Here is a 25,927-nt window from a genome sequence, read left to right as displayed (position 1 = left end):
TCATTATATTATCAGGTATGATCCCTTGTTTTACTAGGATGTCTTTTGTGGCCATCGCCATACCAAGGTTCATTATGAGCATACCCATATCCTGCAGGTTGAAATCTAGCTTGATAGTTGGTTGTTTAAGCACCATTTTAGTCAACCGAGCGTACCCTACTGCTAGACTGGCGACCACTGTGGCGTGGTATGCGTCGTTGACGAACGTTTTCCCCTCAGACATTATGTATATGATATAAAAATATTAAATTATAACATGATATGCGGGTCGACAGTGGGGGTACCCCCCACACCCCCAACAGTGGGGGTTACCACCTCAGGTACCACCTCACGTCCCTCACGTGTATATAACCACGAGATAGCCAAGGCAGCAGTTACACCTACAACCAACAACAGTCGGGGGTTGGTCACTTTATGTTGGTTACACCACCGTTTTTTACCGGCAGCTACTCTCTTAGGATTCTTCTGTCTGGTTACTGTTTGTGAAGGGGTCACTTCCCTCACTGTGGGGGTTTCCACCGTCACCTCGGGAGGGGTTTCCCTCAGTTCCCCCACTGGGGTTTCCTGTGCAGCATCCATCTATACCATTATTGTTTTTTCTCTCAAATTGACAATGTTTTGCCGTGATAATCGCCGCCGTCACTGGAGCCAACAACATACCATATTTGTGGTACAACCCGCAGCTGATAGAGCTCACGGTGTGTTCGATAAAAGGGTCTTTCTCGAGGTCCTCCCACAGGTAAAGTCGGTGCTCTGGTGGAATGGGAAGGAAGTGTGATACAATACCGGTGTATATCTGGGTCATAGCCGATCCTATTGTCTTTGTCATTTCTGCTCCGAGCCGGGACTCGTATCTAGCGTACAGCTTATCGATTTCTTCGGCTGACATTTTGTGAATTTTATCCGGGGTGTAGTCTCCAAAGTAATGTTTGGCTTTGCCGCCAACAGCCAACCAGTTTCTCTCGCTTGGGGGAATCCCCCACACCCCCAGTGGGGGAACCCTCCAACGACAATTGTTCGAGCAATTCCTCACACTCCATCTTATAATATAACAAGTAAGATTTAGTTTTAACTATATAATACCCGATGCAGACAAAACACAGAGAAATGAAAGTTAAGTTGCACACAACAAACACTTCAAATATCATAGCTATATGCTTAGCTTTGCTTAGCTTTGCTTAGCTTTAGCTTAGCTTTAGCTTAGCTTTGCTTAGCTTTGCTTAGCATACTATATATGCTACTGGTTGGTCGGTCTTTAGCACGAGCTTAGCGTGTTTAGTTTCAGCGAGCTGTTTCTTCACCCGTTCCCGTTCTAATTTACTCATCACATCGTTCTCTCTCAAACACTCCTCGAACGAATCCCTGTCCTTGCAGTGAAATAAGGCCACCCATCGCGTCTGCTCCCTGAGGTCTTTCAACACCGAGTTGAACTTCTGCGTTAGCACCCAGACGCTGTGATTTGCATGCCGGCCGGAGAAGGCCAGGTACGATAGCATGTCTCTCTTTTTTGTTATCTCGCGATTAGCGCTGCAGTCGTCCAGTATGAACAGCGTCGGTTCCCCTTTAAATTTCTCGTGAAGAGCTTTCAACCAGTCCTGCAGGCGTGTTCCAGGGTCGATTTTGTGTACGTCCGGGTCCGTCATCACCCAAGGTCGCGCGTACGTTTTATTCATGCTCAGAGTAGGGCACATGATAACGATGTTATCGAACACATCCTTGTAGTAACCCTCCAACATATCCAACACGAAAACGGTCTTCCCACAGCCAGTCTGCCCGCACACTATGGCGCAGTGTGGGTCAGTGGGGAGTTGTGGGTACCCCCCATCAGTAGATGGCTTGCACGAATCTCCCATTGTCTATATTAAGTTGCGCGTCCATAATAACGTACAGATATAATTTCAACTTACCAGCGGGTTGAGCCTTCTTAGTAATCTGGATGGTTATCCCTTCGCTGCCGTTATCTATACGGCGCCCGCTACCGTGCAGTTTATCATCATCCGTGGATCGCATGTCCAACCATAGGGCGTACTTGGTGGTCAGGTATTCACCGATCTGCACGGAGCCGAGGTCCAGGTCCTTTGTTATATAATCCCCCACTGGTAGCTTTTTTATCTCATCCCACTGCTGGTGTGGTCTCATACCATGACTGAACAGCTGGTTGGGCACGCCCTCGATGGTCACTTCCACCTTTTCAATCTCGGGGTTGAAAAACTTCTCGCTGTCCCTCCGGAATGGCTCGTAATCCTCCACGGGGACGACCAGGATACCTTTCATCGATCGCGCCGGCACGTTCAGGTTGATATTCCACACAGTGTCGCTCTTATCTCGCACGACTGATCTATGCCTCAGTACGCGATCGTACAGGATAGCCATCTTCCCAGAGTACTGGCTTCGAACCTGCCTGGCCAGCTCCGGGCTAGTGACCATGTCGAACTCCAGAGAGATGTTGTCTATGTATAACTGGCCTCATCACCGTTCGGCGTACGCACTACTTTGCTATAGTCGTTAAACGTGAGCTCGTATTCGAGCCTATCACCCAGCGCGGCCTGGTAAAACGGCGCGTGTCCCGTGAGCAACTCGAAGTCGAGCGGCACGCAGAATCGATTCCCGTATGCTCGAGCGATGGCCTTTTCACCGTCCGATAGCTTGTCTAGCTGGTCTTGCGTGAAGGCATACCCTATGCGCGACCGGGTTGATTTGCTGATGCCCTGGTACACATCATTGACTCGTTCTCCCTCGCTTTTCCAGAGATCCCCGTAGCAGTGAAACACGTCACTGTCGTCGATGCTCAGCACCTCGTTACCGCTGATCTTGACGGTCGTTTTCTTGATGATAGCTCGACCCACGTTCCGCACTAGCTCGCGTTTGTCGTTGTCGGAGGTCAACGTGATATTGAACGCCAGTCGAACAGTGCCTGGTACAATAAGGTCATTCTCACCAAGGTTTGGAAATCTAACCAGCAGAGTTTGATTCTGGTCTATCTTGCTGGGATTGTTGGTGATGGTCACCGACTGGCGCACGGCTCTGACGCCTAATGGCTCTCTCAATCTTCTGAAAGGATCTAATTTTCTGCCGTACATTGTTATATATAAATAAAATATATTTAAATACTAATGGATGAAGACATAGATATGACGGAGATGCCGGGCGCTAGTGCCCAGGCATCTGATGAGCAGGAGACCTCATTTACTAGTTCACCATTGAACCAAGAACTTTTGGCAACAACGGTAGATGATTATTACGAAAGTTTAAGAAGTGATAAATACTACGTTGATCCACAGGGTCGATACCTTGATAATTTTTTTATTGATACAAAGGGTGTTCTACGCCTTAAGTCTAACCCAGAGGTTGACCTCGTTAACAAGCGCAATAAAAAACCACTGGCCTTGTCAACTCTAGCCAGACGCCATGGTGTCGAATTTATCCGTGAACATCTAAACATGCATGATTACGTTGGTGCAATACCTAAGGCCGTTGTTGAAGATCTGCAAGCTACCAGATCCCACCTCACCACTAGAGATGAAATGACACCACAGCGTGCTACAGAAGCCTCGGACAGCATAGAAAAACTGTTGAGCACCTACTGGGACAAACCGTTACCGGGGTTTGACTTTCCGGTAAGGGAACTGCGCGGCTTAGACGAAGCCGTGAAACGCGTGCGTGGAGAACTCGTGAACAACATGGGGAAACTGAACGAAATTGACGAGCACATCGCTAAGGAAAAAACCAAACTCAACGAAACTGAAAACGATGATATGAAGCGTCGTATCAATGAACGACTACGTGATTTAGAAGACGAGAGACGTACACGATTGGAATCCGCTTCCTCGAATCGTGAACAGCTTCGATCCCAGATCAGTCGCATTCGGGAAACAATCGATAGAATACTGAACGAGGATACAACTTTAGCCAACAGGATTCGGATATTGTTCCGGGAGCAAGGGATCACCATCGCCAGCATTCTGACTGCATTGGGTTTCATCATATCAACCTTGGTGGTGTCACTGGTGGGGGGAACCCCCACACCCCCCACACCTGGCGGCGGGGGAACTCCAAGTGGCGGTGGGGTTAAAGACTGGATAAAAAAACTCGGGGAAGGCCTAGGTAAACTGGCTGGTAAAGCCGCCGAAGCCCTTCCCGGCATCCTGGGTAGCATCGTCTCGTGGTTGTTGGGCGCTCTGGCTAAAACTGCCATGTGGCTCAGTCAAAACATGTGGGCAGTCATCGTCACCGTGGCTGGTCTGGTGTACGTAGCGGCTAAGAAATCTTTAACCAAATAAGTCCCAAAGTTACCCCACCAACCACTAGGGCTGTTTTATTATCAATATGCTGCTGATAGGAGGCCTGAATATGGGGGGCCACCTCCTGTGGTGTTGGTTGAACTTTAAGCTCCGGGGGCGGCGCAACTATACCAGTTTCACGTGGTGGGATGTGTGGGATATAGGTGGTGTTAATATCGGGGTTGATACCCAACTTTTGATCCTTCGTGGCTATGACTATTTTGTTGTTATAACCCACCACTTTTTTTACTCTCAGTTGCATATCACTCGGAGCCATGTACAACCCCACGCCGAACACATAATTGACTTTCGATCTGGCGTATTCTAACACGTTTTGGTAACGGTCGATGGCCCGCGGGAGATCAACTGGAGAATTGATAGCATCCTCAACGTTGGCAACGAACTGTGTCTGAGCGTCGTAAGCAGTTCCCTTACCGAGGATGTTGGAACGCGTCATCGACTGCGCACCCAACAGCGCCCACACGTACGTTCGAATCGAGTCGTTCAACCTGACTACCCCAGCATGAGTAAACCCTTTCGACGTGTCCAGCATGAACATTTTCCACCCGTCTGCGGTTGACTGCTCCACTTTCTGGATTGTGAAACCAACACCACCTTTTTTAAAGTCCATACGATCATCCCTCCATTCATTACTCGACAAAGCAAAGTCCTGCCTAAGTATACCTAGTGTCAGTAAATCATCACTGGCATCTTTCACTGGTTTTGGTCCAGATTTGTTAGGTTTAGGAACAAGATCAGCTAATGCATGGGAAAAACGTTCCGTACTAAACATTTTTCGTTGCATAAATTTTATTAGTATATGTTTGTCAAATGCTTTTGGCGAGAGCCCATGAGCGTAAGGAATACCCAACCCGTGGTTCAGCCCCGGCAAACGCCAATCCGTCTTCGGGTTTATTTCGAATTCGTTGCAAATACGTTCGTAGGCCCGTCTATCGTACGGGTTGTTTGTTGCGTCCCACGCTTTGTCCTGTCGGAGGGGGGCGCTGATCTCTTTAAGGATACGTCTGACCTGGTAGTACACGTGGAACTTGAACACAGATTGACTCAGCGGCCCACGCCGAGTGTCGGTCAATGTCACACCACACCCCGTTGTAGCGCACCACACGGCAAAGTTGAATTGGTTCTGCCAGAACTGCATAGGGTTGTTGAACCAAGCGTGGACTGCCTTGACGTTAGTCACCGAAAGCTTATACTTATCAGGCATATCTATAAACTTGGCATTGAAATACAACCCAGGAGCAACCACGATCTTCATGGTGGAGAAATCTACGTCCAGTTTAGGGTAAAACACACCAGGGGAATACATTTTAAAACTATTATATAATGAGCATATATACTCTAACATGTACATAACACTTCCAGGAATAACGAGCGGTGAGGCCGTTCAGCTGACGCACGCGATCGATAACACGTCAGGTCAACTCGAAGTCGCACTCTGTGATATCACCTACCTACCGCAATGGACTAACATCAACGCCAGCAACAATAAGCTGTTCGTCAGTGGAACTCGCAGCCAGATAACTGACGGCTACTACAGCGTGTGCTCTCTAAACGACGAGGTCTTCAAACCCCTGGGAGCCGAACTCAAGATGAACGACTCAAACGGCACAGTGGTGTTAATCAACAACGGAAGAACCTCCTTGAGGCTCGGCCGACCATTAGCGAGGATACTCGGTATGTCTCCTGACGAGATAAAACCAACAACAACCGTCACAGGCACGAAGTTACCCGACCTAGTACCGTACCGAGAGCTGTACATTCATCTCGGTCAGGTGAGCACAACGTACAACATTCAAGGAGGTCACCCTTCCACTATACTGAGAGCAGTGCCGGTGAAAACTGAGAAATACAACGACGGTAGAACCGAGTCGTTTTCACCACGGCAGTATAAGAGATTAACCCAGGGCAACATACCTGAGCTGACAATATCGGTGTTAGATATAAATCATAATCCTGTAAATATAGGATACCTCAGCTTAACGCTTCATGTAAAATGACCAGCGCACAAGGGCCCGGAGTGAAAAAATGCGTCAATATCGGGCTCTCCGACCTTGGAGACACGCGCGGTTTCGACGCTCCCGGAGTAGATGGTAAATCGTACGCCTTGCAACTGAAAAACAACATTTACAAACGCGTTGAAATCCCCTCCGGTGGAACCCTAAGTGATATAGTAGATACCACAAGAGCAACAGTCAACACTAAGTACGCCCTTGTCAACACCGGTAATAATAATTGGATAATATACCCATCGTTCGGGGGTAAACTGTTCGACTTAGACGATGTTGAGAGCACTACCGTCGCCCGAAACAAGCCATATATGCTCGTCTTCACTGAAGATGACAAGTGGGTGTTGTTACCCGATAACGACTGGTTTCTCAATATTAGACTCGTCTCCCCTTACGTGTTCACGGATAACAAAGACAACCACCTAAACAAAGTCGTGAACAATGGAACCCTGCTCGTGGCTTACGTCCCAACTCAGAGACGTAGCGTAGTCGTCAGCCCAGTCAACACTATAGCAGCCCACATGCTATCGAGTAAACCGGCCATACAAAACGTGACATTGCAGTTGGTGTCTGAATTCGAAGGCGTGGTTAAGATACTAGAGAGTCTACCGGCAAACTCAACACTGATCATCAAAGTCTACCTAGGGGAACCATCGGGGAATGATGTCGAGATCGTGAAGGGGATCAAACTCGGGTGGGTGAAACAACACCAGTATCAAGTTTGCAACGTTTACGTGCGGGTGGGTGTTGGAGCCGACACCAGTATGGAGGGGGTCAACGTGATCGTGGAAAACAAGATATCACTAACCAAGATCTTCCTGCCTGACAACATACACTTCATGGGTATGAAGTTAACCCCTGAATTATTATCAAAAAACCAGTTGGAAATTATATCGTAATAGTATAATAATGACCAGTCATCGTCCCAACACTACGCTTAACGACCTAGGAGATACGGAGGGATTCGATCAGCCTGGTGAGGAAGACGCCTTATATATCCTGCACTTCAAAGACAACGTGTACATACGGATGTCGTTATCAGATTTTAAAGAGCCCAAATGGCTGCTCAACTTAACACCCACCTCACCTTATATCACATTAAACGAATTGGGACGTATCTCTAAGATTAGGAACAAGGGTATCTGGGTCGGGGATTTCATTCCGGAGAGGGAATTAATAAGAACTAACAAAAATAGGTTAACGTCTTCATTCGAAAATAAATTAACATTTAGTAATCATGATAGAATATTCCCCCCTTTCACACTCATCATAGAAGTCTTCTTTGAGTATTCAGACAATGGAGACCCCCCAATAGTACACCAAATTTTACCCGGGGTGTCAATACACTGGTATAGCATACACAAAGGCAAATATTGTCGTATTGTTATACAACAGGATACCACGGGTCCTATAAAACGTTTAATAAGCCTCAGGGGGGTTGTTATTACAACAGAAAGGTATATTAGCCTCTCACCTCTTACCCTGAGTGGTAGTCTAGATCTTATAGACTTCAAATTCATTGATAAACTATTAACTGAAACCCAATTAAAATATATTTCATAATATATATTATAGGATGGGTCTGTACCCAGTCGTAGAGGAAGTAGCGAAGACGCTGGAAACCGTAGATGGGTTCCGCTTGAGGCAGTTATGTGATGTGAAACGTCAAATAGAACAAGACCGTGACACGCGGAAAGCACTATGTAAGAAGTACAATAGAGCTTTCAATATCGTGGACGGGGCTGACACTACCCTTATGGCAACCAGCATGGGACTAGGGGCGGCAGGCGTTGGGTTGTTGGCTACCATCGTGGCCGCACCTATAGTGCTAGGTATTGAAATAACAGCTGGGGTGGCAGGGTTGGCAGGATTGGCGCTTAAGTTAGTATCACGCAGACTTCATCGTAAGGCATTGAAACACGACGAGATCAGGGTTCTGGCCGAAGCAAAGCTGAACACAGTGAGTGAGCGTATTTCCACGGCACTCTCTGACAGTAAGATCTCAGAAGAGGAGTTTCGTTTAATCCTCTCTGAACTCAAAAAATATAACGGAATGAAACAAGATATTCGATCCAAGTCTCGTAAGTCTGCTATCAGCGAGGACGAGAAAAAAAAGTACATAGAACAGGGGATACAAAAAGCCCCGCAAGCCTTTATTATGAACACCAAAGAGATCGTAGGCGGTTCACGTTAAACTGTTTCATCGATATAAACGTGACATAGGCACAGTGTTACCTCCAACACACGTTAAGTAGTAGGGGTAATGTATCTATACCAGCCGGGGGAACACGAGGGTGATAACCGTAAGCGGGCCACCGATCCTATATGGTCAGTCAAAACTTACAACATAGATAAAGTGGATATGAAAGCCGACGAACCTAACTTGTACTACTTGAGGGATGGGCCGGGTAGGGGGTTTGTAAGAGAAGAATTATTGATCGTACCGTACGGCACAGTGTTACCTCCAACACACGTTAAGTAGTAGGGGTAATAGTAGCAAGAGCTAATGGCCCAACCAAAGCCTTATTTACTAAATAAGGCTTTGTAGAGACATTTCTTGAAAGTGGTCCAGAACTGTCATTGTATATACTACTTGCCTGCCCTGGTAAAGAAATGCTTTCCCTATTAAACAAATGCTTTCCCTGGTAAACAGATGTCTGTCATGAAAAATATAAATGCCATATATCTATAAACAGCAAAAGGCACCACTTCAAGATCTGTCTCATATATCTTCCAAGATCTGTTGAAAAATATATAATGGTTTTCCAGTTGTGCTCCAGAAACAAAGCCCATCCCTCCATTTTGTGACATCCGAAACCGGAAAAGAAAAAAATGAAAAAAATCTGGAGACAGCAAAAGGCATCACATCAACCCTAACCCTCCATTTTGAGACTAAACCAGAATTGTTTCCATGGAAACTGGAAAAATGACATATCACCTAAATCTGTAAATTGCAAAAGGCAACACTTTAGGGTCCGCCTCACATATTTTATCAAGTTTTGCTGAAAGATATTAAATAGTTTTTAAGCTGTGCTCCGGAAAAGCACATCCCTCCATTTTGAGACTAAACCAGAATTGTTTCCATGGAAACTGGAAAAATGACATATCACCTAAATCTGTAAATTGCAAAAGACACCACTTTAGGGTCCGCCTCACATATTTTATCAAGTTTTGCTGAAAGATATTAAATAGTTTTCAAGTTGTGCTCCGGAAAAGCACATCCCTCCATTTTGAGACTAAACCAGAATTGTTTCCATGGAAACTGGAAAAATGACATATCACCTAAATCTGTAAATTGCAAAAGGCACCACTTTAGGGTCCGCCTCACATATTTTATCAAGTTTTGCTGAAAGATATTAAATAGTTTTCAAGTTGTGCTTCGGAAAAGCACATCCCTCCATTTTGAGACTAAACCAGAATTGTTTCCATGGAAACTGGAAAAATGACATATCACCTAAATCTGTAAATTGCAAAAGGCACCACTTTAGGGTCCGCCTCACATATTTTATCAAGTTTTGCTGAAAGATATTAAATAGTTTTTAAGTTGTGCTTTGGAAAAGCACATCCCTCCATTTTGAGACTAAACCAGAATTGTTTCCATGGAAACTGGAAAAATGACATATCACCTAAATCTGTAAATTGCAAAAGGCACCACTTTAGGGTCTGCCTCACATATTTTATCAAGTTTTGCTGAAAGATATTAAATAGTTTTTAAGTTGTGCTTTGGAAAAGCACATCCCTCCATTTTGAGACTAAACCAGAATTGTTTCCATGGAAACTGGAAAAATGACATATCACCTAAATCTGTAAATTGCAAAAGGCAACACTTTAGGGTCCGCCTCACATATTTTATCAAGTTTTGCTGAAAGATATTAAATAGTTTTCAAGTTGTGCTTTGGAAAAGCACATCCCTCCATTTTGAGACTAAACCAGAATTGTTTCCATGGAAACTGGAAAAATGACATATCACCTAAATCTGTAAATTGCAAAAGGCACCACTTTAGGGTCCGCCTCACATATTTTATCAAGTTTTGCTGGAAGATATTAAATAGTTTTCGAGTTGTGCTCCTGACACGAAGCACATCCCTCCATTTTGAGATTAAGTCTGAATCGCTTCCGGATTCCATGGAAAAAACGACAAGAGTCATCAGAAGATGACATATCCCCCTGGCCCCCACATATTTGAAAGGACAAATCATCTGACTTCCGTCACTAATCCTTTACTAACTGGTCTCCTCAATGGTGTAATCCCCCACCCCTGGCTTCACACTAATTACTGGTTATGTCAACAACTCAAGTTATATCCTTTGATGGCTTTGTTATCTCATCTCCTCAATTATGTTCTTGTTATTGTTAATCTCCTCAGCAATATCTTATGTACTTGTATACAAGCTGTTACACCTTGTCCTCCCATAAGTTTGAAACCGGTATAAGAATCCATACTGAAACGTCGCTATTCTGAAAATAAAGAAGTTGATCATCCATAAAATTTGTTCCGTCACCTTCAGCTCAGGAACTTCTAAAATGCCTCTAAAACAGTTTATCTGACAGTTACTTATTTTGTTTTTAGACCAAGTCTGAACTGTTTCCATGGAATTCATGAAAATATAAATGCCATATATCTGTAATCAAAAAAAAGTCACCGTTTCAAGATCTGTCTCATATATCTGCCAAGATCTTTTGAAAGATATAAAATGGTTTTCGAGTTGTGCTCCGGAAACGAAGTCAGCAACGTGTTCATGGAACCGAGAAAATAATACATCATAAAAACCTGTAAATAGCTAAAGGCACCACTTTGGGGTCTGTCACACATATCTAAAAATATTGAATGGTTTTTGAGTTCTGCTCCGGAAACAGAACACACCTCTCACTTTTGAGAGTAAGTCCGAAACATGGAAACCGAGAAAATAAAAAATCACAAAAACCTGTAAGTAGCAAAAGGCACCACTTCAGGTTCCGATTGATATATCTACCAAGTTTTGCCAAAAAATATTGAATGGTTTTTGAGTTCTGCTCCGGAAACAAAGCCCATCCCTCCATTTTGAGACGAAGTCCGAAACATTTCCATAGAAACGGAGAAAATAATATACTACGTACAAAAATTAAGGGAACCCATGGTTTTGTTCAACATGTTTAATTTCATTATTGGTCACAATTTGAAAGTTGCCTCGACAGACTTAGTAGCGAGTGTGTCCGCCTCGTGCAGCCCTACAAGCTCACACTGTGACGGCATGCTCGCCCTTGGAATCAAGCCCCGCTCTCACTGTAATGCTCTGCCAAACTCGTCAAGATTGGCTGGTGCGGGATCCATGCAACGGACTCTTCGCCTTAAAACGTCCCACAAATGTTCAATAGGAGACAGATCTGGGGAGTTGGCAGGCCATGGTAATGTTGCAACCGCTTGTTGCAGAAAGTCTACTGCAACTCTAGCCCTGTGAGGACAAGCATTATCGTCCCGAAAGACGAAGTTTTGACCAGCACTTTGAGCGAATGGAACAACTTGGGGCCGCAAAATTTCATCAACATAGCGTTGACCTGTAAGATTTTCAAGGACGATGACCAAATCTGTCCTATCGAATGAGATTCCACCCCAGACCATGACAGACCCCGCAACGTAAGAATCCTGTTCTTGTACAGTGTTACCACAATAACGCTCCCCTCGAAGTCGCCATACACGGATACCCCTGTCAGTGAACCTTAAACAAAAGCGGGACTCATCGCTGAACATCAAATTTCTCCAGTAACGGTTGCCAAGCCTGTGACGTTGATGAGCCCAATGTAAATGAAGACGCCTGTGATTTGCTGTCATGGCCACACCTTTGAATGGACGTCTTGATTTGAGACCTCTTTCACGGATCCTATTGTGTACGGTACAGTTGGAATTCTGCACACCCGTGGCTCTAAAGAACTCAGTTTTCAGTGCTGGAGCAGTGACAAATCTGTTCCTCAGAGCAATAGTCCTCAGGAGCGTGTGTTGTCCTGGTGTGGTTTTACGACATCGTCCACGACCAGGTCTGACTTTCACATAACCCGTTTGACGGTAGACATTGATGAGACGTGAAATGATGCCCTTTGGATTCCTGAAAAAGTGTGCTACACGATTCTGGGACTGCCCACCCTCTATCATGCCTATTGCTTGCCATTTCTGTGCATTTGTCATGTAATGTTTTGGTGGCATTTTTTCCAATGAGAGAGACTCAACGACAACGTGAATTTTATACGCTTACTCGCACGTGCATGATGAACACTTGACATTGAAGTTAAACATGGCTCAGTTTCCAGAGGATAATGTGATGTGTTCTGATACAGTAGTCAAGAGACTTTTGTATCACATTCATGTTTACTACATATTGAATCAGGGGTTCCTTAATTTTTGTACTTAGTATATATCACAAAAACCTGACACATTACATGCTGGGGGGATAAAAAGATGGGCACGGAGCTGATTACAACACGCACCTGTTCGTCAAGAAAGATTTGTGAGGTGGGATTTCCATGGCCTTCAAACACTTCGCCAAAGCCAACAGCAAGTACGTGGAAAAACCACAACCCCGGCAACACCTTTTCTCACCCCGATGCCGACAATATGTACGGCTGGGCCATGAGGCACCGGGGGGTGGGGCGTTTAAATGTGTCACCTTGCCCAAGACAAGTGATGCCTCACGACGGATTCGAACAAAGGCAACATATTTGAAGTTGACTTAGAATATCCAACAGCAGGGTGTGACTCACAAAACAGTTATCCCCTGGCTCCTGAAAGACTGACGATGAACCCGAACTGGATGTCAGACTACCATTGAAACTCTCTGGGAAACAATTAGCTGATCAACATTGAAATACTCATGCTGAACCCGTGGAACAAAACGAAATACATCGTTCACTACTGCAACCTGCAGCTGTACCTGTTGCTGGGCAGGAAACTCACAAAAATCCACTGAATGCTCGAATTGGACTAACGTCTTTGGATGGAGAATGAGGACTATGATTTATGGATATACAACTTCTTTTATTCAGTGAGTGTGACGTTTCGACATAGATACTAATGTCATTGTCAAGCAAATGGTACAGGGTAATGCATTGTGGAGGAATATATAAATGAATTGTTGTTACAAGGAAGAGAAGACGACAAGTTATTTATACATTTAATGGGGCTGATGTACACAAGCTGATGGGAAGCCAGACGTTAATAAGGAGTAGTGTATAGGAGATTGGAAGCCAGTAGAGTGTTGTTATAACAAAGTGGATTGAAGTACAGAATTATTTTATCAAGTGATGATATGCGAGTGGGATTTGGTAGCCCTCATCCCTGTTAATCGCTGGTTCAGTCTTCATGATGTGGAGTGCCTCTAGTAGCTTGCGGATTCTGCAGTCTGATTGGTTCTTTTCTAAGATGGAGCCATAGATACGCATGTACACGGACTTGTGGAAGCTGGCCACCAGCGATTTCGAGGAAAACCTGTACAAACTCATGCACATCTCAGGAACATGTTCAGTAAGACCATGGAGAATTTGAGAAAACGTGTCAACGTGAAGATTGTGAGATCGAGCGAGGAAGAAAAAACTCCGGAAACTCCGGAACAAAACCCACATCAAGTGCAATCAGCTCATTTACGTGGAGATGAGCGTCCAAACACCTGTTGTACAATTTCTACTACTACTATATTGAGACTCAAGATGTACTCCGTCAATCGATGACAACGAAACTACAAAAACGAAAGGAGGGACAAAACATGTGGTGAAAAAGAACATCAATCATGCCAGATTCAAGGAAGTCATGTTCAAGAAGAAAACATTCAAACACCAAATAAACATGTTGAGAAGCCGCGGGCACAGGATACATGGGCTGACGATCAAGAAGACCTTGCTTTCTCCAACTGACACAAAACAATGGATCACCATCGACAGAGTCACCACTTACGCTTACAAACACAAGCATGTATCTACCAGTAACCTGAATGGACACGTTCACACATGCTTATATACATCGATGGAAACAATTTATTACAGCCCGCGCAGGTTCGGGAAAGGCAAAGGTCCCGAAGGTCGTCAAAGCAGCGTGAGTCTCGGAAGAAAAAGCTAATGCCTGGCTCCAAAAGCAAAAACATCTAGCAAGTCTACCTGGCAGCACCTTTGTACATCCCAAGTAGAAAATTTGACCTTTCAACGCCAAATTGCATTCACCAAGCCAACCTCCTGTTTCTCCCGCACAACAGGATGAGACGCAAAATCTACAAGTATGCCCTGAACGTCATCAACATCGCCAGTCACTACAAGGAAACCAAACTGCTGACAACCAAAGATTCAAACTAAGTCTTGGAACGCATCTACTAACGCAGTCACTTGACCTGGCCCACTACGTTGCAAGTCGATCCTGGGTGTGATTTCACGGGAGCTGTGTTACAACCACTGGCCAAGCATGACATCCAGGTGAGACGGAACGTAGCCAAGCCATTGTCGTGAGATTCAATCACACCTTGGCCTAATGCCTGTTCTCACATCAGTAGTTGCGGGATTTCATCGATCCCAAAAGCAGGAACATGGAATGGGATGTACACTTGCCACGAGTGGCGGAATCCATCAAACACGGAGTCACCATAGATAACCCCGTTGAGGCCATCAAAATGAAATCGTCATCGACTTCGCAATAAAACAGAGGAGAAACCGTTACCGGACCGCCCAGCCTTAGGTACTTGTGAATACTAGGGAGACAGCAGAAAACGTGGCACCAATCTGATATGGTCCATGAAAACATTTGTTGACCTGGTCGACATTAAGGACAGTGAACCAAACTTGTTCTACTTAGAGAGGAGTTGATGATCGTGCCTTGCGACACTGATGCTTCACACATCACCCTTCGTGTGATAATAGTTCTCTTGACTGCTTAAACTAACACTGTTAGTCTTTTTTCTAAGTCAATCTCAAAAACATTGTCTTCCATTCTTAGCGACCAAAAAACCTTTTCCACCACCAACCCCACTTTGAAGTCCACATCTGGGAAACTATTCGGCCAATTTTAACTAAGTTTTGCATGCACATCTGTAGTAGTATAGACAGTGATGGTTTTGGAGAAGGTCCTTCTCAAGCACCCAAATTGGGGCCTTGAGAAGGACGTGATCTAAAACCATCACTTTCTATACTACTAAAGGAAAAGTCAGACACTGTACATTTTCTTCAATAGGTATTTAGACACTGTATGTATTCTTAAAAACGTTGTCTTCAGTTTACATTTGAAAATGTCCAGGTTGTTCATTGTCCTTAACTCCATTGGGGGCCTGTCAGCTGCAACTAGCACTGTCTTGGAACGCATCTACTAACGCAGTCACTTGACCTGGCCCACTACGTTGCAAGTCGATCCTGGGTGTGATTTCACGGGAGCTGTGTTACAACCACTGGCCAAGCATGACATCCAGGTGAGACGGAACGTAGCCAAGCCATTGTCGTGAGATTCAATCACACCTTGGCCTAATGCCTGTTCTCACATCAGTAGTTGCGGGATTTCATCGATCCCAAAAGCAGGAACATGGAATGGGATGTACACTTGCCACGAGTGGCGGAATCCATCAAACACGGAGTCACCATAGATAACCCCGTTGAGGCCATCAAAATGAAATCGTCATCGACTTCGCAATAAAACAGAGGAGAAACCGTTACCGGACCGCCCAGCCTTAGGTACTTGTGAATACTAGGGAGACAGCAGAAAACGTGGCACCAATCTGATATGGTCCATGAAAACATTTGTTGACCTGGTCGACATTAAGGACAGTGAACCAAACTTGTTCTACTCAGAGAGGAGTTGATGATCGTGCCTTGCGACACTGATGCTTCACACATCACCCTTCGTGTGATAATAGTTCTCTTGACTGCTTAAACTAACACTGTTAGTCTTTTTTCTAAGTCAATCTCAAAAACATTGTCTTCCATTCTTAGCGACCAAAAAACCTTTTCCACCACCAACCCCACTTTGAAGTCCACATCTGGGAAACTATTCGGCCAATTTTAACTAAGTTTTGCATGCACATCTGTAGTAGTATAGACAGTGATGGTTTTGGAGAAGGTCCTTCTCAAGCACCCAAATTGGGGCCTTGAGAAGGACGTGATCTAAAACCATCACTTTCTATACTACTAAAGGAAAAGTCAGACACTGTACATTTTCTTCAATAGGTATTTAGACACTGTATGTATTCTTAAAAACGTTGTCTTCAGTTTACATTTGAAAATGTCCAGGTTGTTCATTGTCCTTAACTCCATTGGAAGCTGAGTCCAAAGAGTGGGTCCTGCCACCTGAATTATGCAGCATTATCAGGAATTATCTGATACTATTTACACTTTTTCAAGGTGTGAGAAGTAGCATTTTGGAAACATTACTGGAGACAGTAGCAATGATCAGGGCACACACAATTTAGCTACAATTAATAGAAACATTATTGAAATACAGTTTATAAACTTGGTTAGAAACATCAGACCAAAAGACAAAGAACAAGAATCATTACTATATAATATAACAACAGGATAAACTTGATTATCCTACAATAAGTAGTGTTCTCGCCAGGATAAAGCCAATGGATATTTTCAGTATCCGCTGGGGTCAAATATGGATACTGATGCAAATAAGGGAGGTCATATGCAAATTTTAGGGACTCCTTTCATACTTTAAAAAAACATGGCGTCATATCCATCTATCGGCGATCATGTCCAGATTGACGGCCGTGGTTAGCGTACTCTGAGTTTCTGATGATGTTAACACTTTGTTTGGGGTTTCAGTGATAGGTGGCAACATAACTGTAAACATTGTCCCTATGACTTCACCAGCACCATAACACAGGCATCTTGCAATCACTGACTCACCAGGAAAATCTCAAATGAACTGTTTAACACTTTGTCAGTTAAATACCTCGTGAACACTGTATTTGTTGTTCAAAAGAAATCCCACACGTTTTTCTTACTTTTGAAACTAAGTTAATATTTGTTGACAACAATACACTCCTTAACATAAAAGCTGACTGGGAACTACATGATGTAATGCAGTCAAATGAGTGATCAGTAGGAAACTGCTTCACCGAGCTTGTGACATCACGTATTACTACGCACATATTTGTGACGTCATAGATAATGCAGGCACATCTCACAAAGTTTAGTTTCATGATCTGTGGCAAATGAAATCACATTTTAAAAAAAATTTTAAGTAACAATGACATTGCATGACAAATACGTTACCACACTCCTGTGTTTTGGGATGGTTAATATCCTGAATAAGGAATAAACACTATGTTTATTCCCAATGCAGGATATTAACTATCCCCAAACACACTCGAGTGATAACCTATATTTATTCATTAAGATTCCGATGACTGATCAGGATTAGATCATGTACATTGGTTGTTGGACTGGTCTAGTACCAGACATACCATTTGGATAGTGATATTAAACTTATCAAAAACAAACCTGTATGATGGCCATCAACAATTTCACAGCTCAGATTCAAACCTTTGGAGGTAACAGGACATACAGTGGGGTGAGAATAAGCATGTGATGTTCAGACACTCTGACTTGCTGGTTAGTAGCGAGATGATGTCCAGGAGAGTAAGGTGGAACAGATCAACAGCACACAACATAAGCTCACTAGACATTGAGAACAAACTGCTGTCTTCTAGGCAATGTATTTGTGGTCTGTACTCACAGTCTGGGAATATCCCGTTTGGGTGACAACAGGGGCTCAGGACGAGGTGTTTTGGGAGAAGCAAGAACAGTCTCTGTCTTTGGAGAAGTTATCTTCGTTTCTGTGACAACAGTGCTAGTTGCAGCTGACAGGCCCCCAAACTTGATGTTCAGCTTGATCGGGGCCACTGGACCTCCAGAAGGAACACTGCTTGAAGCCTCCTACACAGTAACAATGTTCATCTGCATGAGCCATACATACATCAATTATACACACACTGTGTAACTATGGTGACATACCTATTATTACATCACTGGTGCCAGGTATCGGCACCAAGTTCATGATGACCACAAAAAACAATAGATTATTATTTTTCTCTGTCTACAAAAACAACTCCAAATATTTTGAGCCATAGGGTAAAAATTAGCATCAATTTGACAGTTGCTGAGACCACCAATATGGAGTAATGTGGGTAAAATCTAAGTATTTCAGATATTTACATACTTACCTCTTATCATTGTTACATGCCTACTGGCCTTACTCCTAGGAAACATATGCAGAAGTCAAGATTGAAAGCTTGCTAACTTAACTCTTGCCAAGGTGGTTCAATTGAAGACATCCAAGTGACCAGAAAGGTCACCACAGTATCTCTTGTGGCCACGTGGAAAAGTCATTCCTTTCGTTGAGAACACAAAGGGTAGAATGCTGCCCCTGCGAAACTCAGTTCATGAGTTCATGAAGTCTTCATGAAGTTCATGAAGACTTCATGAAGTGTTCATCAACTTTCGCTTAAATCTTCATGAACTTACTTCATGAAGACACACTTCATGAAGACTTCGTCAACTTCATGAAGTAATTTCACACTTCATGAAGTTTTGTTACTTCATGAAGACATATTTCATGAAGAGTTCTTCAACTTCATGAAGTTATTTCACACTTCATGAAGTTATATGTTACTTCATGAAGTTTTTGTTCATGAAGTAAGTCTAGTCTTATTCACTACACATTTCCAGAGTAAACTACATTAAAAAGAAAATACAGAATAAATATTACAAGCTACAATACTTTTATTCATGTTACATAAGTTGTTATGTAAATGATTACAGATGAGGCATAAACATACTTTCCACATATTTAATTAAGTTTAAATTATCTGTAAATCCTATCTCTCATGGCATTACTAGTTTTTGTCTAGTAATTTTTGCTGTTGTTTCATAATTTATACAACAAACAATGCATGAAAGAACGCTAAACGATTCTGTGCCTAACAGGAGTTGTTTTAGTAACATTGGGACAGTTCAAGTTAAAACTTACCTTCCTAAAATAGCTGCGTAACCAGTTGATACTGTGGAAGTTTTCTACTTGTCTTCCTTATTCATATTTACTCCATAAAGTAAAGTTTTCCTGTCAAAATCGTCTCATTTCTTTGAATTTCTCCCGTGATTGCTCACGATCGGACATGCATGCAGATACTTTACTATCGCAAGAACGTCTTCCGCAAAGTTCATAACGAAGCAAAAACATAAAACTGTCAAAAACATTAACAGTCGACTCGGTACTAGAAAAAATAGAAACATGGAAAAATATTTTGATATCGCCATGCTTCTGACAGCTTTCATAACCCGCAAGTTGATCTTTTCGTTGAAAACATTCAATGCTCTCGATTTTAGAACACATTCCACTGTCACTCCCTGCCCAGCACGATATGACCCTAAAACTACGTCAGTTTAGACTTATGAAATAAAATTTATGACCAGGGACATGTGCATTATACACTATTCTTCCAAGTTGTGATCGACAACGGAACGTGAACTCAGAACATGTTTTTACGGGATCCCCGCCATTGACAATAATATGACATGTATATTGACAAGTTCTAATTTCGATATTGATACCTAAATATTGTAATTCTTGCCATTATTTGTTCATAAGATGAGAAATTATACACTGTTGGCATGATGGAGTAACTTTCGCGCCAAAACTGCCCCGCCCTTCGTTCTTCCGAAATCTATTGTGACTTTAAGAACGGATAACAATAATCATACATCTTATTTTATTTATAGACACGATTTACTCCTGATCTAAGCTTTATATTTACACTTAATTTTTCTTTTCTATCAAAAAATGTCTTTACTTCAAACTTGCAACATTCGATACGGAAAGACGCGACCATTTCCCGGCATGACGCCATTGCTGCTGTCTTCGAGCGCGAGAGCGAGGCAGAAGGCGCCAAATGCAACTTCGCCAACAGACAACGATTCAGGCGATGAATATCACTAATGAATTTGCGATCCGCGCATTTCGTGGATAATACAACGATGGATATGTCAAGAACTGACTCAAGATAAAGGAATCGACTAGATTAGCTGCCTATGGATGCATCCCAAGGTGATTTCCATGAGCGGTACGTAAATAACAACAATTTTGAAATTATTTTGAGTGCCGGAATATGCATAAACAAACACTGGTGAAGGGATAAGCAACTCTCTTTGAGGAGAATGACAGAAACATTTTTTAAACATATAGCAGTGTATCAAGTGTTGTTTTTATGCAGTGTATGTCTCTTAGTCTCAGAAGGAAAATCAGTAATGTGTACGGAATGGTAATGTGAACTTTGTGTACGATGGGACTTACACAGGGGCATGTAACGTTGGTGACTTAAATCTGAGCACATGCAGATGGTGTCAGAGTTCAAGGTGCTAGTTTGGTGCTAAGTTTTTTTGGCTTAGATTATAAACAACAAAATAAATTCAAATGAAAAGGGAGATAATTGCTATAGGCACTTTCAGGGATGTTTCATTTTCTGTCATTTTTGTATTCAGTTTTGGAATAATTACCGATTGTAAATTAAAAGTGAATGTGCCACAATGTTTAGTCATCTATTTGAGTTGGAAATAGGTTCAGTTACATGAAGATACGTTTTTCTATTTTATGATGTGCTGATTATTTTAAGTGTTGGGAAATGCAGATATTTCAGAATATATTTGATTATGAATGTAGACTAGTGATTTAGAAGCCAGTTTTGTTACTTGATATGCACTCTTTGTATTAAAACAAATAATTTAAGGTCATCAGTGTAAAATTAAATTATTGAATTATTTAAAATAGTTTAATTAATCTGGTGAAAAATTATCTGAAACAAGTTATATATACTTAACATTTTGAGCAATTTTTTTTTTTAAAACAACAAAGTTTCAGTATTTGCTTTAGACTCTTTGAAATGGAAAGACTATGATTAAATGTTGTTGGTTGCAATGTTTTTCAGATTTCCACTGGGCGATTCTGAGGAAATGGGGGCGATTCTGCAAATGTTGAAACACAAAGATGAAGTTCTCCTCGATGATTATATTCCTGAGCCAAAGTGTTCACTCTTCGCACTGAAGACTTGGGTTTGATTCGTAACATGAGTACAATGTATGTAGCCCTTCTCTTGGGTTCCTTGTCGTGATATTGCTGGAACTCAACTCACTCAGTCACGAACCATTCTTAAACCAATGTGGGCATCTTCAGTGATCTTCCACTGCTCTTCCTGAAGGTTCTTCCATCCTGTGTCTTCTGAGATTGTGATGCCCCATGTACAACTTCCAGGTAGATGATTAAAGGCCCTGTTGTAAATTCTCTTTTGGTTGTGACTCTCATTGTCTACTTAAAAAACATATAGTCTGAAGGGATTACACTTTCTGAAATTGTATATTACAATCTACTGCATGAAATGGTGTTCCTAATGAGTTCATTTTCCTGGATACAGACTGATTGACATCCAAGCTGTAGTAAAGATAGAACAAGTATATATGGATGACAGCTTCTTTAATTCTAGAGCACAATGTTTGGATACAGGTTCTTGTGTTGTTTTTAAATAATTAATCAGAATTTTCTGCTGAAGATTTGAATAAAAAGGAAATCCCATCAAAATCTGTTTTCTGTTTGTGTCCTCTTTGCTTCTTGATATTTAATTTATGTTACATCTATTGGTGATGAATTTATATGTTGCCTGCCAGCTTGCATGGCATGGTCAGATTATGTGACTTGTGTTGCAGAAAAAGGCCGAAAAAACTCTTCAGGAAGTCTTCATGAACAGTTCAGGGGGGTCTTCATGAACTCTTCAGGAAGTATCTTCATGAACTCTTCATGAAGTATCTTCATGAACTCTTCAGGAAGTATCTTCATGAATTCTTCATGAACTCTTCATGAAGTATCTTCATGAACTCTTCAGGAAGTATCTTCATGAATTCTTCATGAACTCTTCATGAAGTATCTTCATGAACTCTTCATGAACTCTTCAGGAAGTATCTTCATGAACTCTTCAGGAAGTATCTTCATGAACTCTTCATGAACTCTTCATGAAGTATCTTCATGGACTCTTCAGGAAGTATCTTCATGAACTCTTCAGGAAGTAGATGTCTCATTTAATGTTCATGAATTCTTCATGAAGTTTTCATGAACTCTTCATGAAGAAACTTCATGAAGTCTTCATGAAGAATTCATGATCTTTTCGCAAGGGTGATAGCAGGGAGGTAGAGATGACTCTGGCTGGCTTCAGCTTGATGATAAAAGGTAAGTATGCAAATATCCAAAATACTTATCATCATTACATGCACCTTAAACAACAGCACTGGACGGTAGAAGTTCTAACCAATATTCATCATGATTAGTGTATCAGACGTATGGAACAGTGATTGCTTGGGAGTCTGCAAGCAAAACAAAGACCATGAACGTGAAGGAAGTACAGGGAACAAAAGTGAGGCACAATCATGACTGTCCCAATACGAAGGTCACAAGGCTCACAAGGGGAGAGAACAATGCCTCATACATTAGTGAGAAGAAACAATATTCTGAATCCCTTCAACATCCTCGACTGCCACATCTGGAAGGTAGTGGATGGCAAGGACAGTATTTGATTTCCAAAAACAGTCCTTCATAATCGTAGGATTATTGGAAGCCAAAGCACGGAATTCATGAAGGTTATTAGCCTTGGATGAAGGTAACCTGGCTGCCTCGTAGGCACTGAGGATATTTGCCTGTAACTAGAGAGCCGCTGTGTTCCTGTTGACCTCCCCTTTGGAACCTGAAGACAAAGGGATGAAGGGAACTGGAAGTTGCTTGTTCTGGCTCGTGGCGAACAAGTCTAACATAGACCTGTACAAGAACTGGCAAACGAGAACGAAAGCGTCTTCATGAAGCATCTAATCTGTGGGAGATGGTTTGCCAGGTCTAGAGAAAGCGTCCGCCAGAACATTCTTGCAACTGGGAACGTGCCTTGATCAAACCATAATCTTGAGCCCAATCCAGTATCTTGAACTACTGGAAAATCTCATCAAGAAGACGCAATGATCGCTGCCTGCATTTCCAGACTGTTGATGTGCCAGTCTCACTACTCCGCTGGTCTCAGCCCTGAGACCATGAGGATATTCAGATGAGCTCCCCTGCCCTGCAGAGAGGCATCCACAAAGAGCTCCTTGTCTGGAAATATACTCTCAAAGAGACACCGGCGCAGACGCTCAACGGGTGAGTCCAGCAAAGAATATACTGATGTAAATGCAATGGTGGTGGAATTCTGGTTTTGAGATCATCTGCTTCTATGAACAGTTTCAAGAATGTTTGGAGAGGATGGAGCACGAGTCTCCCCAGGGTTGTGAGGTCTTCTGTAAATGTCAAGACTGAGAATGACCTGTCAATCTCTGAACTTGAGGACCTGATTCAAACAGGTCCAATATCTTCACTCATCTATCGGGAGGGATTCTGAGCTTGTCCTGGTTGGTAAGGAACAAACTTCCTATGAAGGTGAGTCTCTGAGAAGGCACCAGGTTCGACTTCTCCCTACTGATAAATCAATCTAGTTGAAGGAACAATCGGAGAGTGGGTTCCTTCTGTTTGACAAGTCTTTGGCAATCCCAGTGATTCATAAGGCAGTCGTCTATGTAAGGACGACTATCTCCCACAGCTGAAGGAAGCGAGCAATCAGAGCTGTGACACATGTGAACAGCCATGGGGATGAATACTATTCCAAATGGAAGTACCCACCACTGAAAATACTGGCAGTTGAATTAGTAACGTAGGTCCTTCCTGCAAGGCTTGAAAATTGGGACATGCAGGTAGTCATCCAAGATATCTAGGTTGATAAGCCAGTCTCCTGGTGAGATCTTGGACCAAAGCCGGGCTAATGAAACCATGCAAAAATGAGGAGGAGGTGTTTTTCTTGGGGATCAGGAAGATCGGTGAGTAAAACACTGGATTCACGTTGGTGTCCTGTACAAGCTCAATAGCTCGCTTGTCAAGCAGAAGCTGAACATTTTGTACTATTTGCTGATGTTGTACCATGGAATAAACTCTTGACCGAGGCAATGTGGCGGTTGTCTGAAAAAGGGAAGCTTAAACCCTTGTTCAGTATGTTGACAACAAGGGGATCCTGTTGGGCCAGACGATCCCCAGTCTCTCGCCTACAGGTGTGGATGGTTCTGGACGACTGGGGGTGGGAGGTCCCAGACGTGGATGTCCCACGCCTTACCGGCATTTATATTGTGGCTTGGTGACAGCAGTGGGCCCCTCTTACCAGTGTCACCAGAGGTAGGTCATCCCTTAGCTTGCCTGACTCTGCCGGCACAATGAACACAGGAACGCTTGATAATGTAGGAGTTTGCTTTGGGCACCTGATTTGACTCACAGACGGCCGATGACTTGAGAGCTATCGCCATGGTTGTAAACAAAGAATGTTCCTTTTAGATTCCCTTAATGGAATCGTTAAACAGGCATGTAGCAGAAAAGAGCTGACGAAGCAACTTTCTGTTAAACTCTTACTCCTAAGCACATGTAGAGAGAAAGCAAGACCAATGCACTGCAGTGGTATTACCCAATGTCACTTACATACGACCAACAATGTCAGCCAGAGTCCGAGATTGCCATCTCATCGTCATTGTGAGATGATCAATCCTGGAAATATTATCTTCTTCCAAGTCCCGAGAGATAGCCTCAGTAGCAGAGACTAGGGCAGACAAAGGATGCAACAATCTCTTCACATCAGTGTCAACAGCGGCCAAGAGGAGACAGGAGTAGAGGAGAGACAATCCAACTCCTCCTCATAAGCCGTGGTCTGGTCCGAGAAGTCCAAAGAGTGAACAGGATAATCACCTCTGTGAGCTTTAGCTGCCCTAAAGCTATGATTTAGAGATAACTTGGCAAACTCAAGCAGTAGTGGAATGAGGTTTAGGAAGAGAAGTAGACTGAATGACCACCTCAGTGTTAAGGGATGAGGAGCAGGAGCCCTTATCTGGGTGTGTTGATGTGACTGGTTTAACACTGAGTTCATAAAGTTGTATATGAAACTTTGGTCAAAACCTTGAATTGGAGGTGCACCATAATTCTGTGGAATATAAAAATTCTGAAACACATGTGAGTAATTCCCCACCTCCTGAGGCACACCAGGCTGATAATAGTCCATCTGGTTCGATAAACCTCTTGGTGGTCGGGTAGATACACCACCAAGGATAGGTGTGCTCCGTCCAGCTGGTGCTCTCTGTCTAACAAGTGCGCCCTGTCCAAGAGATGCGCCAGTGAGAGATGAGCATAACACCCTCTTGTGTCCACTTCCCCTAGGTAATGCTGAAGAAACATCAATTGTCACACCAAGCGCCACGTCCAACAGTGACAGACCCGAAAGTACACTAGTAATACTGCCAGATGATCCAGGGGTAGATGAGATAGTATGGCCCTCCAAGTCTGCCTGATGGGTAGACGACATATTCCTGTAAGATCTCTTGTTACGTAAGTCTCTTTTTGCTACAAACCAAACTACAGTACAGAGATCTCAATTCAAACGTCTGCTTCATTACACGAATAAGAAAGGAATGACTTTTCCACATGGCCACATGAGAGATTGAGGTGACGTCTCCGGTCATTGGGATGTGTTAAATCGAATCACCCTGAAGAGTGTTATGTTAGCAAGCTTTCGATCTCGACTTCTACAGTCT

The 25,927-nt window shown here is 43.0% G+C and overlaps 1 protein-coding gene across 1 annotated transcript in view; it reads right to left on the bottom strand.

Moving 5' to 3' along the window:
• The window catches only part of LOC137295603 (transcription initiation factor TFIID subunit 3-like), a 67,179-nt gene that overhangs the window by 11,459 nt on the left and 29,793 nt on the right, over window positions 1-25,927 (bottom strand). Inside the window, exon 7 of the mRNA XM_067827035.1 lies at window positions 17,985-18,184. Within this exon, the coding sequence (XP_067683136.1) occupies window positions 17,985-18,184 (200 nt within the window). The remainder of the gene's footprint in view (window positions 1-17,984; window positions 18,185-25,927) is intronic.

This window comes from Haliotis asinina, chromosome 9, assembly GCF_037392515.1.
Source record: "Haliotis asinina isolate JCU_RB_2024 chromosome 9, JCU_Hal_asi_v2, whole genome shotgun sequence".
Lineage (NCBI taxonomy): Eukaryota > Metazoa > Mollusca > Gastropoda > Lepetellida > Haliotidae > Haliotis > Haliotis asinina.
This window is presented reverse-complemented; position numbering and strand designations above follow the sequence as displayed.